At 36.4% G+C, this 19,749-nt stretch overlaps 1 protein-coding gene across 5 annotated transcripts in view; it reads left to right on the top strand.

Annotated features, from left to right (window-relative positions):
* The window catches only part of TTC29 (tetratricopeptide repeat domain 29), a 205,360-nt gene that overhangs the window by 60,039 nt on the left and 125,572 nt on the right, over nucleotides 1-19,749 (top strand). For all 5 annotated transcript variants that reach the window (XM_046657079.1, XM_046657083.1, XM_046657080.1 and 2 more), the window contains 2 exons: nucleotides 8,800-9,012; nucleotides 16,906-16,991. In XM_046657079.1, the coding sequence (XP_046513035.1) occupies nucleotides 8,800-9,012; nucleotides 16,906-16,991 (299 nt within the window). The remainder of the gene's footprint in view (nucleotides 1-8,799; nucleotides 9,013-16,905; nucleotides 16,992-19,749) is intronic.

The following is a 19,749-nucleotide window of genomic DNA, read 5'->3' as shown; positions in this document are numbered from 1 at the left end:
AGAATCAAAGTCCAAGATCTTTGAATGGAACTTAGAATAAAAATGTAATTAGGTTACATCCCTAAAGTCTGATATATCTTTAAACAAGACTGCAAATGAAACTTTATTAGAGCTTCAAATGAATTATTTCATTGCCTTTTTTTTTAAATTCATTTTCTTCCCCTTCTCTTTCATGTCTGTGTTACTGACATGGCTGCTTGTATTTTACCTGTCTTTTTCAGGGTGTTTTAATTATTTACTGCTTAACGAGTAGCACAGAGAGGAAGCTTCATTCAGAGGTGCCTGCTCTGCAGCAGGTTTTTCTTTTTCAAAGCTTTGCGAGGTCTTGAACAGCTGCCCTGAGCCTATAGTTCTTTCCACACTGGATAAACTGTTCTAGAGGCAGGATTTCCTCCGACTACCTGAGAAGAGGGGCTGCCCCAGAAATATGTCTTCTGAGGCGCCACTGACCAAGAGGGAAAGGGGTGTTGGATGAAGTGTACTGTTTCCAGCTAGTGCCTTAAATGGCTCCTCATCTGAATAAGGGACACTGCTCCATAACATTTAGGTTTCAAAGCATTCCATATAATAGGCTCATCCAGGTTCACTCTAAATGGCAAACCTGGAAAAAAATGAGATAACACAGCATGAAAAGTTACTGAATGTCTGCAAAGTGCCAGACACCATACCTGGTGCCAACACAGCTGATTTAATGCCCCTTGCAAACACACTCCAAGGTTGGCTTTGTTATCTCTGTTCCAGAGCCCTTAAAGAAAGGATGCGAATCATCCGATTGTATCATGGTGTTGAGGTTCAAACCTTAGTCTCTGCTTTAAGTCAAACACTGGACACAAATTCTAAAATGGGGTCACCTTGAGGAAGAAAAGGCACCATGAGCTTTGGGCATCGGCTCTGCCACCTACTTGGTATGTCAATTTAGGCAAGAGAACCCCCCAGGCTGATTTTCCTCATCTCTAAAATGCAGATGCTAACATGTATATATATATATATATATATATGTATATGTATATGTATATGTATATATATATATATGTATATGTATATGTATATATATATATATATAGTAGCTAGCATTGTGCTAGGCACATGATAAGTGCTTAACTAACGTTATTTTTCTCCCTCCATACTCACCCAGATAAACTATTTTCAGTTGGTCAGGTTTTTGTGATATCCTAACTAGCATATGCTAATTGTCAATCAAAACAATGATGTGTAACATTGTATCATGATGTATAGTGATGTATAATTAAGGGGAAATGTTAATACTCTCCTCGCTCACCTCCATCTTCTGTGAGTTAATCAATACTGATACTTCGGTATACTATATGCTTCCACACCTTTCTCCTTGCTCATATAAACATATACACATAATCAGAATGTGGTTTATTTAAAATCATGAGTAATATATAATTCAAGCAAGAATTACATTATTGATTAAGTCTAGAGCAATATAATTCATTAGTTGATCTAATGTCAATATCGACTTTATTTCTTCTCAGACTTTTATGCTTGTCAACACTTTTTACTTAGTATTTTAAAGTGAGATGGAAACCATTAAAGCAAAGCAATTTATTACATGAGGAAAATAGTAAACTCTATAAGCTCTACAAGGTTTATAATGGCTGGTATTAATTTCCTATTGTTTATACATTATACAAGCATTTCACATTTTTAAGAACTGAGTAATTTCAATACTTCCAATTATGAACATTTAAGAGCAAAGCTGCCTGATGCTTAATCCTTAGAAATTACAACGCTTAGAAACCAACTGTCTGAGGTTTGTTATGACATGGAACAGTCAAGCTTGTACACTGTTTCAATTGCTGACCACAATTCAGCTATCCAAAATCACAAAAAACAACAATAAATAACAGTTCCTCCAGAATATTTTAGAGATCCAGGCAAATCTTCTGGATGTTAAAAATTAACTTTCTGGGCTGGCCCAGTGGTGTGGTGGTTAAGTTCACATGCTCCACTTTAGTGGCCTGGGGTTTGCAGGTTTGGATCCCAAGCACAGACCTATGCACTGCTCATCAAGCCATGCTGTGGCAGCGTCCCGCATACAAAATAGAGGAAGATTGGCACAGATGTTAGCTCAGGGCCAATCTTCCTCACCAAAAAAAGTAAATTAATTTCTAGTATTGCTAATATCAGTAGTAAAGTCTTTGGTGAGTTTCTTTCACACCTATTTTCCTGGAATCCTTTTCATTGTCCAGTTTAGTGACCAACACAATTAACGGGGTTGTAGTAGCATTCCTATAATATCCATCTGAAATCTTTGCTCAAAATGATAAAGAAAAGATTCTATTTTTTAAGTAGCATCTTAAGTTTCTTCTCTGTATCCCAAAAGACCTACTGAAAAGTTATGGGCACGTTTTCTTCCCGGTTAATTAGGGATGCTATTGAGTTACAGAACAAAATCTCTGTTTTCCAGCATTCCATTTTACAATGGTGTGCAGTGGGTTATAGTACAGAAAAAAATCTCCTCTCGAGTTAAACCTTTGAAACTGATAGTTTCCATTGGGAAGTCTGACAAGCCCTTAACTATTTCAGCACGTTTAGTGCTGTTATAATTATCATAATTGAATGTAAAAACCTAAAGATAATATAAATTGTTCATGCAGTGAAACTGAAATGGAAAGCAATGTCTTTTGTTTTTACAAATGCTCAGTAACATTTTTCTCTTTTTGCTCCTGTCCAATATTGCTTCTAGCAGATTTTATGTCTACATTGTATGGAATAGCAACTTAATGCTGAAGATGTCCAGTAGCTCCACATTAAAATACAACATAATATGCATAAAGCTTTATTGTTCCTTTAGGTTGTTGTTTTAAACTAAAGTGGATTATTTTGCTAAATTCCTCAACAAATGTGCGCAATTTAGAACTACATGTGCTTAAGACGTATGCCAGTGCTGCTGAAGGAATAATCCTTATGGACCCGTCAAATTATTTTCATGCAATTGTTTCTGTGGCATTATTTTTACTGGCAAATGCACAAGTTGATAGAAAAGGAAATAATTAGCTAATTTCAGAATTGCTGATGCATAGAGCTAAAGCAGGCCGGCCTGTGCATCTTAGAGACTGTGACATTTTAAATTACGTGAACGATACCAGGAGCCATCTTTGGACATAATTAACACCTTGCCTAATTAGTGTCAGGTCTAGACAGAGTCACACTTTACTTATAAAATATTATTTTATTCAAACTTTCTTTTGCCCTGATTACATTGCAAACTTTAGATTTGTGTGCTGCTTTCTTACGTGGAGCAACTTCTTTTTTTTTTCTTTTTTCTTTTCCCTCCCCCTTCGAGTAATCAATGCACTGCTGAATGAGTTCATTTTAATGCACTCAATCATGCCTCTAATGTTCGTAGCTTACGGGCGCAAGCATCAGTAATGCAGGAATGTTATATGGCTTTAGTTTGGGCCATTTCATAAAATATTCATGGAATCAAAAATGTGCATCAAAATAGCGGCTGGGAGAATTACATTTATGTTCCTGCTTTTATGGCAGCTTCACATTTAAACCCATTTGTGTTAATATCTAGTCAATCTTCCTACTTTAAAAAAAAACTAAAATGGGAGAGATCATATACATTCTCCTTTGCTTAATATTTGTTCTAGACATCTGCTGTGATACAACAAATATCTATAAACTTTCAGAGATGTCGTGCAGGGGAGAGGGGTAAGCAACAATTTGGGTAATACCCAAATATATAAAATCTTATTTTCTCTGCATAGAGTTTGTCTTGACATCTAGCAAGCATTTTGCAGTTTACAATATTGTTTGAGTTTTGTTTGTATTTGAAAATAAATGGATGTATTTCTTGTTTGTGTGGGCTTTAGGTAAAGTGAAACTCCTTGGGAGTAGTTCTATTTTAAGAGCGCACTTTGCTTTAGGTGAAAAACTACAAATGCATACCACCCTCCTTATTGTTTATGTAGATGTTACATAATTGTTAAGAAAAAAATGAAAAACTGAGGCTTAGGCTACTTCTATCCAGACCTGGATACTCTTGTTTTGCTCAGTGGATCACAGCATGTCTCCTAAGATGCGTTTTCTGATACTACCTCATGTTACTGAGATAAATTGATCACTGATAGTGTTGCTGGAGGGTCATCTCTAGCCCCGCCAACAAAACATTTGACTTCGTTTGCTTCCCTGATTCATTTGCAATATTAGTGGAGTCTCTGGATTTTTACTTGGCAGAGAACCATGCTTTCCAGGCACTTAGTTGAGCAATAGTTAGTATGTCCTCCTTATCATGGTTCCTCCTGTGACCTTGTTACTCACAGTGATGATGAAGATTGGCCGTAATTCCTGGTACAACATGGTAATGCTCATGTCTCCTCAGGGGACCTTTCACATTCATGAATATTCCCGAGGCCTTCTCTTTTCTGTCCTGTTTTCAGTTAACTTTTATTTTCGTGACAGCTTGGTGTAACTGTTCTTCTTTCTGCCCTCTTCCTCAATGGAAAATAATCTTAGCACTTGATAATTCCAGTGGGGGCAGTTATGTAGACACTTGTCCTTCAACAAGATTGATGCTGGGATCTGGAAATCTCACCTGGGTCTATGGGTAACTAAAGGTAGACACATGTGAACACTTTGAAGAAGTTATAAAGGGATGCTATGAGCCAAATTTGAAAAACCGGTTCATGATCTTCATTTATGTTTACATTTCACTTTGTCAAAATGATCACTATATTGACGACTTTTTACAGTATTTCTCTCATGTATATTAAATTTTAAAATTTTAGATAAAAACAGGATGCATTATATCTTAATAAATATCTAGTCTTAACATTAGAGCCTGTAGTCAGAAAGTGAGAAAATCTTTAAAATCCTATTCATAGTTAGAAACATAAATTGGATGGAAATCGTATCACTGTTAATCATGCTTAAAGGGAAACACTTGCATAGTTAAATTTCTATGCTCCCTTCATACTATAGACATATATTTTAATATTTTTAAATAAAATATTACTCTATATTATAATGTGTACTTTCAAATTCTGACCAGCCTTTAGAAATTATAGCTAGATCTCTGAGAAGGATTGGAAAACTCCACTTCCTCTGTGTAGGCACTGTGCTTTAAAATAGTGCTGATGAGAATTCTCAGCGACCATCTGTGGCAAAATGGTTAAGGAAGGGGAAGTGAAACCGTGAATAGCTGGATGTGGCCACTGATGACTGAATCTGGGGCACCTGAGAAATTCCAGGTGCTCCCACAGATGTCATTGCATCCTTTAGATTAAAGTGGGGAATTTAGATGCAGGCTGCATAGCTGGCTATACCTCAAATCCCTGCAGAAAGACCGATGAGAAGCACATCAGGAGTTAATATCTGTGCCTTATGTTAGAGGGTACCAGTGATCGCCTGAGTAGAGTCACAGAATTATAGACTGGAGGAGACTGGAAATCACATAACTCAAACGTTGTTCTTCGCTTGAGAGATTTACTCCACCTGAGACTCCTGACTCTTGGTTCATTGACTCGTACCTGATGTGGTGGAACCAAGTGGTGTGGGTTTTTGGTGATCCTGGGTTTAAATCCCAAACATTGCTTTTTGGCTATTTGAGTCATTTAATCAGTTTCATCTTTACTGCAAGAGTAATAATCGTATTTACTTCATCAGTTTTTGGAAGGTTAAATAAGATAATGTACAGGGGAAAAAACCTTCCATTTTGACTGTACCCAGTAGGCATTCAGGAAAGAATAGTGCTCTGTTCTTTTACTTGAGCATTTTGGACCAGGCACCTTCCTCATCAGAGACCTCAAGGAGACCCTTCTGAGAGCTGAACCTTGGCCAATAATCATGAGCTCAGTGATGCACTGATGCCAGACCCTAAAGCTCTAGAAAAAATCAAATTCAACTGAAAAGACTATTTCTCAATCATTCCAAGGCCTTCTTCCATAGTAGCCAACTGAAACCGATGTCCCCAGAACCTCCCTTACTTTATCCCTGCTTACACAGCCTGTCCAGGATGCCGAATGGCATCAATAACACGGAGAGAGGACTGGTTTATATAAAACACCAAAACACAGTCCCCACCTTTTCCATTCTTCCCTTCCTTCATCTCTCTCCCCATTTCTTCCACTTCTCCTTTCCCCACTTTCGCCCCTCCCCCACCTCCTCTTTCTGCTTCCATGTGGATCAAATCTTGGACATGGCTATCGGTTCTCATATTCTATTTACCTCATTATGCCTCACTTGCATCTCATTGTAATTTGTTCGGTTATCCAGAGCTTCGTCTCCTGGCTCTCCTCCTGGAATTTTTAGTGAATCTGTTATTTTATAACACACCTCTGGACTCTCTTTCCATCTGGTTACTGTATGTGACCACAGATGGGCTGTTAGGTCCTTCCTAGCCTCCTTACAGTCCCAATTTTTTCTGGAACTATCTGGTTTACTCACAGTTCCCTATATCTACCTTTCCCTACTCACATGACCAAAGAGAAATATGTATCTGTACTTTATGAATAGATGGATACTGGAGAGGAAAAAAAGGAACTCGTATACATCTTTCCAGGGACACAGAGCTGCACTTTACAGGTAGAAATATAGTTAACAGAGGAAACATAACGCGCATATATGGCAACGCTCATTCAAGTTTTAAAAAAACGGGGGTCATGGGTATTTGGAGAAAGATGTTTTTAGTGAGAGGTGCTACAGGAGAGGAATGAAAAAGTATGCCTGCTTTTGTGGCAGGTTGGAGAAAAATTGTCAGTTAAGTGTAAAGATAGATTAGAGCAGTGAACTTCAACCTGGAGTATTTGTATCAAAATGAAAAAGGATTGAACGCTATTTTAAAAATAGTTTCTATTTTGTATTTCTTATTTAAACATGTACATATTTTGATGATAGAAATGTTAGAAAATGCTAATCATCAGAAAGAAAAAAGAAGAGCAGAAAGGAAACCATCCGTCACCCAAATAACGCTGTTAATGCTTTGTAAATGTTTTCTGATGCTTTCCAGTATTTTTGCTTATCGTAAACACCTGTCCCTGTAATGAAATATTCTTCTATAACGTCTAACATCATATTTATGGCTTTGTAGTCTTCTATCATGTGAAATTTCATAGTACAAGGTTATAAATATCTCTGCAGTACGCATTCCCCTCGCTGTGTGTCTTGGCTGCTAGGCGCTCCTGCACGGAGCAGCAAGGGCATAGACTGGCCGTGCCTTTACTGAGCTTTTGTACAGATGATTTGCTGATTATCCACCTCTGTTTGTTGTGTTTCTTTGTGAATACTATCCTTGTTTATGTGTGTGTTCTTTAAAACTTTAATACTAATTTTGATAAATTCAATGCAAAAATAGTGGGAAATTATATGCAGTAGTCATGGCAGCGGCTACAATATCCTGTAATATCCAGTGAAACCTACTTGAGGAAATACATTGAGTGTGATACGACCTGCATAGGTTAATTTAATCAGTCATGATAATACTGTTATAAGGACTCAATTATGGGTTTTCTGCAGAAAGAGTAAGTTATACTTCAATTTTTAAAAACCCAAATTTGTGGCTATGTTTCAATTGGCCTGTTGGACTTTTGAAAAATATTATCACTACGCCAACTGATAACAGTAGCTATGTTTATTGAGCACCTAGTCCGTATCAGACATTGAACGTGTATTAATTCATTTCTCACAAAAACTCCTTAAATAGTTACACTATAATCCTATTTTGCAGAAGAATTAAATTCAGGTACAGAGAGGGTAGTAATTAGCCTGAGGCTAAACAGCAAAGAGGGTAAAGCTGGGCTAGGAACTCAGACTGTCTGCGTGGAGTCTGCACTCACTCTTAACCACTGCTGTTGGAATGCCTGGGTATAAGTGCTTTGTCAGTTAATTCCAATTAGGTAACTTCAATACCATAAAAGAGTACTTACATTACAGGATATTGTGAACGTTTCCACAAGGCAATTCACAAGTGAAACACAAGCCACAGCATGGAGCTGCAAACCACTCTTCCAGCAGTGTGCTTGCTCATATTTCAAGGAATGAAATGACTTAGAGCTAATTTAGAGTTTTGGCTCTGTGAAGATGTATTTTGGACAATATTGTAAAATATAATCCAGAAATGCAGTTAAGTTACATTTTAATTATTCAAAATTAAACAGAGTCTAGAAGTGCCTGCTTGGAAACTCAGTCAAACTTTGAGAAGTATTTTAAAGCTCCATAATATTTGAATTTGAAATTTGTAAAAAAAAAAAAAAATCCTTTCTCAAGATACCTGAATTCTTCTTGAGAGTGAGGACTGGCTGGCTATTGAGAAAGCTGTGCAGGATAGTGGTGAGTGCATGGGCTCCTGGATCTACTCACCCACTAGACATGCAATCTGGGCAAAATGCTTAAGCTCACGTTCTCTTCTGTAAAATGGAATCATAACAATTCCTATTCCATAGGACTGCTTTGAAGATTAAATGAGGAATGCATATAAAACTCATAGCGCTGGTGTGTTGCATACATAATATTAAATAAATGCTAGCTAATATGGTTATTAATAATTATTACTGGATTTTCAGACTGTCTCTAAACGTATATAATCCTGGTCAGTTTCTACTAGCCGAAGTATGTCCGTTTAGCAGGTGTCCATCCAACATCAGTGCTGAATCTGAGGTCCAGATGGAGAGAGCTCCTTTCCCAGCTTAATCCTCTTCATTCTTAGAAATCCTTGACTGTATTTTGTGGCTTTCCCCCCTTTAATAGTAAAACATATAATGTATGCAAAATTTTTGAAAATATGTTCTGGCCTGTGGGTTATATTTATGAATGGCTTTTATTCTTCAGGTCAGCTTCTGGAAGCTGCTGAGCATTATGAAGTATTCCATCAATTGACGCATGGGCGGATGTGGAAAGATGAGACAGGCCGCTTTCTCAACTTGTTGGCCTGTGAGAGTCTCCTGAGGACTTACAGATTACTCTCAGACAAGATGCTGGAAAATAAAAAATACAAACAGGCCATCAGAATTCTAATAAAAGCTGCTGAAATAGCCAAAGAAGGTGGGTGGAAAAAAACTCTCTCACATTGCTTCTTTTAATGGGCAGACACTGCTTCTCCCAAGAGTGGAGTAAAAATCTTCAAGTGTTTGGGTGATTATTTCCTATGAAATGCAAAGACAAATGCCATCAATATACTTTCAAATTTCACTGTAAAACAGAGGTGCCTTAGTGCTGACAACAAGAAATGCATTAGTTTCCTGAAAACCTTTATCTCCAAAATTACAACCCTCTGGGAGCAGTGTTATAAAAGAATGAACCTATAATGAGAAGGTATGGACATTTGCAAAAGTTAAGGGTGTGTGTGTTGTGTTGTGTGTGGGTATATGTGTGTGTGTTTAAGGTCATATATTTCTTACAATCTGAGAGATCTTTCATTGTTTGTAAATTCCCTATTGTCGGGTCATAGGGAAGATATGATAAATATTTAGTTAGGAGTAACAGGAAAGTAGAACCTTAATATATTTTAGACCCTTGCCTGTCAAAGCGTGACCTTTGGACTGGGAGCATCAGCATCACCAGGAAGCTTGTGAGAAAAGCAGCATCTTGGGTCCCACCCCCGAGACCTCTGCATCAGATCCTGCAGGTTAGCAAGATCCCCAGGTGATTTGTATGCACCCTGACAGCAGTAAAAATGCTTTTGTGAGAGCTGATCATGTCCTTAATATTCCATATCATTTGCATATGTATAAACTATAAAGAAAAAATTTGTAACATACTCATAAGCTTTTACTTTGTGAGAAGCAAGGATATTTTATTACCATATAATAATTTATTAATAGAGTAGACTTTTCATGAAGAAGAAAAAGATAGAAATTATGCTCTTGAACTGAGGTTTATTGGCCCATGGATATATTTAATTAATTGGTTTATTGAGTAACAGATGGCTTATTTGGGGTAAGAAAGACTGATCTTCTGAGTGTGATTTTAATTTTCTAAAGAGTGAAAGTAAACAGCTTATTCTCTCTGTTACTTCTTTTAGTAATATTAGTTGGAGTACCCACAGGAAATCACCCCCATTGAAAAATGTAGCCCACAGAATGAACTGCTGTTGAATGAATGGTGATCTAGTACCTTCCCAAAGGGGTGAACACGGACATAAATAGTTAGCTCTTAGATCAATTTCAGCAGCTAACTTTAGTCACATGAAAAGTTATGTGGAATTTCAATGTAAAATCATGTATAATTAGGAGAAGGTATTTTACTTTAGGTTCACATTTGCTCAATTGTAAGGTAGTTCACAAAGAAAGGAAGGTTCCCAGGATCTCTTCCAACAGTTGGAGCCTGCCGGGCAGTCTCCTTTCTGAGAGCATCTCTTACTTTCCAAAGCACAGATAAGGAGAACAAGAGAAACCTTAGTTCTTATGCTGTAATAATTTTTCATTATCTTTTAAGACTGATAAACATTTGTCCCCATATTTTCCATATAAGAAGGTAGATAGGTTAAGGGGTTGCACAATATTTTACAGAGCTCTGACAGCAGCTTCTTCCTCTCATCTCCTACTTTGGTTAGGGAGCCTGAAGCAGCAAACTGATGGTTGCCTGGATAAGGCATGCCTTCCACATTGGTCTGTGTAATATTTAAGCAGTACTGGCATCCACTGTGGACCAGCTCCTTAGTCAGGGCACCTTGGTGTAATGCACAAGTATAGCATGAGACATGCAATGGTCTTATGATTCTGTTATTTTCATCATTCATTGGTCTTTAGTATATTCACAAAGTCGTGCAACCACCAACAGTCACCCCATACTCACTAGAAGTCACCTCCCATACCAACCTTCCCCTATCCCCTAGCAACCATTTATCAACTTTCTGTCTCTATGGATTTACCTGTTCTATATAAATGGAATCATACATCGTGTGTCCTTTTGTGTCCAGCTTCTTTCACTTTGCATAATATTTTCATGGTTCATCCATCTTGTAGCATATATCACTACTTCATTCCTTTTTATGGCTGAATAATACTCCATTTTATGGTTGTATCACATTTTCTTTACCCATTCATCAGTTAATGGATATTTATGTTCTTCTCACATTTTGTCTATTATGAATAAGGCTACTATGAATGTTGGTGTACAAGTTTTTTTTGTTTACATACCTACAAGTGGAATTACTGGGTTATATGATAACTCTTGTGTTTAACTTATTGAGAAGCTGGCAAAGAGTTTTCCAAAGTTGATGTGCCATTTTACATTCCCACCAGCAATATGTAAGGGTATCAATTTAGCCATTTCCTCCCCAGCACTTGTTACTGTCTATCTTTTTGATTACAGTCATCTTAGTAGGTATAAAGTGGTATTTCACTGTGGATTTAATTTGCATTTCCCTGTTTACTAATGATTTGAGCATCTTTTCATGTGCTTATTGGTCATTTGTATAACTTCTTTGCAGAAATCTCTGTTCAGATTCTTTGCTCATTTTTAATTGTCTTTTTTTTTATTGAGTTGTTAAGTATCATTTATATATTCTAGATTCAAGTCCTTCATCAGATAAATGATTTGAAAATATTGAGTTTTCTTTTCACTTTCTGATGATATCTATTGAGGAACAAGTTTTTAATTTTGGTGAAGTCCAAAATAATCTACTTTTTCTTTTGTTGTTTATGTTTTGGGTATTATAACTAAGAAGGCTTCCCCTAATCCAAGGTCACAAATATTTACTGGTACATTTTATTCTAAAGTTTTTATCATTTTAACTCCTATATTTAGGTCTATGATCTATTTTTAAGTGTGTGTGTATGTGTGTGTGTGTGCGTGTGTGTGTGGTGTGAGAAGGATCCAACTTCATGCCTTGTGTGTGAATATCCAGTTGTCCCAGTACCATTTGTTGAAAACACTGTCTTTCTCCAATAAAATGTCTTTAGACCCTTGTCAAGGATTAATTGTCTGTAAACGTGAGGGTTGTTTTCTGGACACTCAATTCTATTGAGGTGATCTACATATCTATCCTTCTTCCACTACTACATAGTCTTGATTATTGTAGTTTTGTAGTAAGTTTTGAAGTTGGGAAAAGCGTCTTCAATATTGTTCTTTTTCAAGATTGCTTTGGCTATTCTGTGTTGTTTTAATTTACACAAGAATTTTAGGAAAGTGTATCCATTTCTGCCAAAAGGACAGCTGGGATTTTCATAGGGATTGCAATGAATCTGTCAGACAATTTGGAAAATATAGCTATCTTAAACTAAGTCTTCCAATCCATGAATATGGGTTACTGTCTATTTACTTATTATATAATTTCTTTCAATGATGTTTTGTAATTGCCAGTGGACACATTTTGCCCTTCTTTTGTTAAATTTATTTCTGCTATTTTATTCTTTTTGATGCTATTGGAATTTTTCTTTCATTTTCAGATTGTTCATTGTTTGTGTGTAGAAGTTGACTTTTGTATTTTGATCTTGTGTCCTGCAACCTTGCTAAACTTATTTATTAACTTTCATGGATTTTGCAGATTCTTTAGGATTTTCTGCATCTGATATTATGTCATCTGCACTTATAGTTTTACGTCTTCCTTTCTGATCTTGATGCTGAAGAGTGATAGAAGATGCCAGCCTAAAAACCACTTTGACATAAGGAGTCTTTTGAGCTAAAGGCACTTGAAAAACAACAGATGCAAGAAGGACATTCTAATCTCCCTTTTTCATCCTGAAAACAGGAGATAAATACTGCCATGTGAAAAGATGCCCTCTCTGTACAACGAAAAAAGAAACATTCTTTGATGGGGAGTCAACACTAAGAAAATTCTGGGGGCTGGCCCCGTGACCCAATGGTTAGGTTTGCATGCTTCATTTTGGCAAACCAGAGTTTTGCCGGTTTGGACCCTGGGCACAGACCTAGCACTGCTCATCAAGCCATGCTGAGGTAGAGTCCCACATGCCACAACTAGAAGGACCCATAACTAAAAATATACGACTATGTACTGGGGGGCTTTAGAGAGAAGAAGGAAGAAAAAAAACCCTAAGAAAATTCTGTACAAACAGATCTTGTCAAAATATTCCTATTTTCATTTAACTTTCCTGTGTTGTTTAGTTACTTTTTCACAATTGTCTCGCTTTGTTCAACCCAATGTTAAAGCACAGAGGTTTGGCAATTTCTTTAGCTCTTCTTTCCTTGTGAAGGCTCCTGTGTCACCTAAAACTTGTGTAAATTTGTGTGCTTTTCTCCTATTAATCTGTCTTATGGCAATTTAATTCTCAGGCCAGCTGAAAAACCCAAAGATAGAGGTAAAAGTTTGCTTCCCCTACAGTGCCTTTTCTTTTTCTCGCCTAGTTGTACTGGCTAGAACCTGCAGTACAATGTTAAATAGAATTGGTGCCAGGGTACATCTTTGTCTTCTTCTTGATCTTAGGGTGAAAACTTTCAGTCTTTCTCCATTAAGTATAACATATTATGGGTTTTTTTTAGATACTCTTTAACAGATGGAGTAAATTCCCTTCTATTTCAATTTGTTGAGGATTTTTATCATGGATATGGATTGGATTTTGTTAAGTGCTTTTTGTGCATCTATTGAGATGATCATGTGGTGTTTTGTCCCTTCTCTTAATATGGTATATTACATTGATTGATTTGCACATGCTGAACCAACCTCGCATTCCAGGAATAAACCCACTTGATCATGGTGTATAGCCTTTTTCATATGCTGCTGGATTCACTATGCTAATATTTTACTGAGTTTTTTTCTGTCTATATTCATAAGGAATATTGGTTTGTAGTTTTCTTTTCTAGTGATGCCTTTGTCCGGTTTGATGTCAAAATAATACTAACCTGATAGGATGATTTGGGAAGTGTTTTCTCCTAATTTTTGGAAGAGTTTCTGAAGTATTGGTGATGATTATTCTTTAGATATTTGGTAGAATTCACCAGTGAAGCCCTCTGGGCCTGGGCTTGTCTTCGTGGGAAGCATTTTGATTACTAATTCAATTTCTTTCCTTGTTGGGGATCTATCCAGATTTTCTATTTCTTGAGTTGATTTTAGCAGTTTGTCTTTCTAGCAATCTGTCCATTTCATCTAGTTTATCTAATTTGTTGGTATATAATTGTCCATAATATTACCTTTTAATCCTTTTTATTTCTGCAAGGTCTGTAGCGATTTCCCCTCTTTCTTTCCTGATTTTAGTAACTTGAGAGTTCTCTCTTTTTTTCCTTGTTCAGTCTAGGTAAAGGTTTGTCAATTTTGTTGACCTTTTCAATGAAACAACTTATGGTTTTGTTTATTTTCTCTATTGTTTTTCTGTTCTCTGTTTCATTTATTTCCACTCTAATCTTTATTATTTGTTTCCATTAGTCTTTATTTTCTTCCTTCTCTTTGCTTTGGGTTTAGTTAGCTCTTCTTCTTCTAGTTTTATAAGGTGGAAAGATGTTCCTTGTTTTTTAAAACAGCCGTTTATAGCTATACATGTCCCTTTATGCTCTACTTTAGCTGGATCCCATAAATTTGGGGTTGTTGTATGTTCGTTTTCATTCATCTCAAAGTGTTTTCTAGTTTACCTTCTGATTTCTTCTTTGATCCACTGGTTATTTAGGAGTGTGTTTAATTTCCACATAGTTGTGAGTTTCTCAATTTTTATGTTATCTCTTTCTAATTTCATTATCTTGTGACTACCATCTTCTAGTGGGATCTACCACCTTGACAAACATATTTAATACTGAAACCTGCTTTTTTTCTCTGTACCCCCACTTAGCACTCCCAATTCCCCTTACCCTGCTCTATTTTTTCTCCAGAGTACTTATCACTATACAACTTACCACATAATTTATTATGTTTATTGTTTATTTTGTGTCTCTTTCTGTCTCTATCCTCTAAAATGTAAGCTCCCCAAGGACTGGGAATTTGTCTGGTTAATTTACTAATGCATTCCAAGTGCTTAGAGCTGTGCCTGGCACAGAATAGGTCCTCAATAAACATTCATTGAATAAATGAATGAATGAACATATGTTAGCCAAATAACAAATAAAAGTTTTAGGGTACATTTTAATGAAGTATTTGAGTTGCTCCCAAGTACGTTGTCTATATCTATTATCCCTGCCACCTGTGATGATCCCCTCTCTACACTGTCTAGCAGACATACTAGCATAAGAATGGATAATTTAGGTCTTGAAAATAAAATCATAGTATTTTCTTTAAGATAAATGACTATTGATTTGGATGGCAAAGTCAATATTAATTTAACCCACTCAAATAAACTACCCAATATAAGTAGCATTTTGCCCTTTTTTTAGTATATGTGTTGCTCAGCTTTAATAATGCTGATATTTTTCTCCATTATTTTGTTGCTTTCACTTTATCCTAACTTTGTCTCAATTGTTAAGCTGGAAAAGTTCTTATGCTTAAACCCTGTTTTAGAACTAGTATTTGGTGTGACCTGACTCTTTCAATTAGCTGCCTCAATATCTTTCTATCAGCAAGGCTAGATTTTTCTTTCTCTCCTCCTCTTTGCTGGGATGTCCTTTACATAAAATTAGAGGCAAATAATGAGTTAGCGCATGCCGTTGCTAGTGCTTTACCATGGCTGCACAATTTAACACAGCAGGTACAAATCACGTATAACCAACTTTTAATTATCCAAGAGGCAACTTCCTTTCACAGCCTCTTTCTTCTACCCCATCTTTCTCTTCCCTATCCCAGTCCTATCCCCAGCACTCAAAACCTAAAGCAGAGAAAAAGTTAGGATCAGCTGAATTATCAGAGATAAAATTCCCCAGCCTGGATCCCTGGCACCTACAACTCTGCTGAAGTGAGATCTTGAGGGTATAATTCTCTGTAACTGGTGAAATTGCTAGAGAAGAAAAAAAAATACTGTCACTGGCATTTGGCATCCTGTTTTCTTGCAGCCTTCCAATTGAGCCACTGCTTCATGAGTGGTCATTCAGAGAGTGGTGACAATGAATGCAGCAGAGAGAACTGCTAACTCCTGCTGAAATCCATCATGGTTGAAAAGCAGAGTTCAGAAATCTAGAGATGCTTACTTTCCAAAGATCAAAAATGAGGGTGGTTCTGTCAGCATCTGCATTGCCCAGGAGTTAGGTAACATTGAAAGTCAAAGAATTACAAAGTATGAATAGGATAGTATTCTTTTCAAAAATAAGAACCTTTAATTATTCTTGTAAGCATATTAGATTTATGTCATGTTTAGTATATCAAATGTAAGTAAATCATGCATTTATTAGATGGTATGATGTGTGTCTTATTGAACCACATGTTACACGTGTCCACATTTTGCTTTTGGAAAAAAGAATTCGATAATTCCTGGAATAAAACACATTACACAGAAATTAGAAAGGCTAAATTCCTTGAGATGTTGAGAAGCATCACCAGTCATTAGCAAAGCAAAATGTTTGGATTTCAAAATATGCCTGGAATTTTGTACCAAGAGCCCAGGCTCGTCCATCATCCTCACCCAAGTTTTAACCAATAACTTTTAAATTGAACCTTGTCAAAACAGCAATTTCTTAATTTGTTAATTATCTTCCCTGTTAGATACTTAGCTGAACGTCAGTCTGTTTGTGTATGTGTGTTTGTGCACCACGTAAGGTTAATACTTTTACAAATATTTCCTGTACGCAGTAGCAACTGTGCTGAATAGCTGTAGGTCTTTATATGTTGGACCAGTATAGAAATCATATATGAATGTCAAGATAATAATACTGGGCTGTGTATGTAGAGCTAAAATCCTCGTATTTATACTGCTAATGTACCTTACTCCAACACGTGTGATCCAGGTAAATTGTATTAACGTCGGCCTTTTTTTTTTATCAGTACAGTTAGGTTTCAGAGATTTTTGATAAATCTGTATACTTTGTTATAATAACTTTCTACTCTCTTAAAAAGCAAATATTCTGTTTGTTGTAATAAATCAATGTCTTTAATGCCATAGTAATTTTTCTACATTTTCACTTTAGGAAATGACAGGAAGATGGAAGGAGAAGCTTCCTATTACTTGGGCTTAGCACACCTGGCTGCTGGAGAATATGAAACAGCATTAACAGTAAGTTGAAGTAAACTTTTAATCATCTCCATTTTAAAATTTTTGTCTTATTATCTTTATTTTACTTTATTGTATCTTGTTATAAGGCCAGAAGAAATGGGGTGGGCCTGATGTCAGTGTACCTATGTATAGAGACTAAAACAAAATAGCAGTATTCTAGAAGCTTAGAAAACATTGGTTTAACTGTTGGTGGAAGGTAGTATGTAGTCAATTACCATGAAATGCTTTAGGATATATGAAAGTTAAATATGTGGAGTAATGTGACCCTGTACACCACCATATAACCAGGGACAAGAGGAAATGGGTTTAAATGACAGCAAAAGTAAATAGTAAAAAAAAAATTACAGTAAACTTATAACATGATTTGAGAAAATTTGCTTAGAAAAGATTGTGATTTTTAAGCAACAGAGTGAATTGCATTGTCATGGACCTTTAGTGTTGGGGTGAGGAGGTGAGGTGGTGAGGAAGAAGGCATCACCGGGGGAGGGCATTGTTAGTCCCAATCTGAGAAGTAGCCTGGTTCATGATAAAAATCAGTGTCTCCCTATTTTGTGACCAGGCTTGATATGTTTGACCAAAAAACAAACAAAAAAATGTCAAGAGCTATCTTTTCTATATTATAACTGAAATCATTTTTCTTTCATTCTTTTCTCTCCTCTACTATATTTCAAGTGTAGCTTCCTATTTCATTTCACATGCATCTCTTGTGATGATCCTGTTTGATATACGGCATTGGTTTCATTTTCTTATTTGAAAATAAAGATCTTAGAATCTCTTCTTTTCTCTTTAGATATTCATGCTAAGTAAGATTCCTGGATTTTGGCCAGATACTTTTCTCTATCACCCTTAAAATTGGGTCATCATAGGAAACTTAGATTTTCCTAGATGACTCTCCTGCTTAATATTTCTTAATAACATGCACTAAGCAAACTGTTTTCCAATTACTTCAGGGTCAACAAGATGCACACTTTCCTCTAGGAGCTAATTTAATGAGGGTGACCAACTTGTAAACATAACTATAATTCAAAGCAGGATGAACGTGTGTTTTCTGAGTGCAGAGCTAAGAGTGGTTGGTTCCAACACTGAAGATCAGGGAGGTTGCACAGAAAAGCTTTTGAGGGACAGGATTTCTACAGGCAGAAAGTGTGAGAGTAAAGGATGAGAGAACATTAGATACACACCCATACACCCTCAGCATGAACATAGCATATTTCAGAATCAATGAATTGTCAGGTGCAAGATAAGATACACTATGAGATCAGGTTGGAAAATTAGGTGAAAACTAGCTTATAGATTTTCTCTCTCTTTAATGGATAATGCAAGCACATGGCAAAATAAATTCAAACAATACAATGGAGTTTACAATGAAAAATAAATCTTTCTTCCACCCCTATAGTTAGTCTCACATTTCTTTTCTCAAAAGCAAATATAGTTACAAGTTTCTGGTTTATCCTTCCAAAATTATTCACATGTATTCATAGCATATACATATGTCTCCTTTTTGTTGTTTACAAATTGGTAGCCTTTCATGCACACTGTTCTTCATGTTGAGTTAGCGTCTTCCATACTAATGTGCATAGACATGCCTCATTTTAAAAGGGCCACATGGTATCCTGTGGTATAGTTGTCCCATAATGGATTTAACCATCTCCTATTGGTGGGCATTTGGGTTATTTCCAATCAGTTTTTATTGCAAAGGGTGTGGTGAATAGCTTTGTGTCAAAAGAAGAGATGATCTATAGAATTAATTCCTAGAGGTGGAAATGCTGGGTCAGAGAGATGAATTATGTTTTTATTTTTATTTCTAAACTTCCTGTCAAAGAAGCTTCACCAGTTTACGGTCCCATAACAATGAATGAAGGTGCCTGCTTCCTCAAGAGCTGTTTATGTCTTTAGGAAATTAGGCATATGTGTAATATGTGTTGTGAATTTTTTTTCAGGCCTTTGTTTTTTTACCTTGTTTACGAAATTTTTCCATGCTGAACTTTTAGATATGTATGTGGCCAAATTTATCAATCTCTTCTTGCATGACTTCTGGACATTCTTATAAAGGCTACATTCATTACAAGATTGTTTTTTTAATCTTTGGAGGGTGGAGGGTCTTGAATGCTTTGTTGAAGAGTGTAAGGCTCATTTTTTGAGCAATGTGGAATTTTTGATGACTTTTGATGAGGCTAGCGGCTTGATCTCATTAATTTATTTACAGTTGTTTATTGAGCACCTTCTATACTACAGGCATCATGCCAGGCTCTGGATCTGATCTATAATTCTGGAAGACAACACTAGTGGTGTAGAATATTCTAGTAATGAATGAGTTGAGGAAACAATATTTGGCGTCCAAGGGACAGATTTCTTGAAACAATTACTCCTTTAAGAAAAGTATTGAAATTGTTTTTCTAGAGATAAGGGAGCCATAAAGCAAATGTGAACCTCATGTTCGTATTAACTGCGTGATCTTGGGCAAGTCCCTTAAACTTTCTAAGTCTCAGTGGCCTCATTTATTCAGTGGGACTAATAACTTACTTTTTAGGGTGTAGTCCCTGGAACCTGTGAATTTCACCTTATTTAGAAAAAGGGTCTTTGCAGAGTAATTAATTTAAGGATCTTTTTTTTTTTGAGGTAGATTAGCCCTGAGCTAACTACTGCCAGTCCTCCTCTTTTTGCTGAGGAAGACTGGCCCTGAGCTAATATCCATGCCCATCTTCCTCTACTTTATACGTGGGATGCCTACCACAGCGTGGCTTTTGCCAAGCGGTGC

The sequence above is a fragment of the Equus quagga genome, chromosome 3, assembly GCF_021613505.1.
Source record: "Equus quagga isolate Etosha38 chromosome 3, UCLA_HA_Equagga_1.0, whole genome shotgun sequence".
NCBI lineage: Eukaryota > Metazoa > Chordata > Mammalia > Perissodactyla > Equidae > Equus > Equus quagga.
Note: the sequence above shows the minus strand (reverse complement) of the source record. Positions and strands in the feature narration are given on the sequence as shown.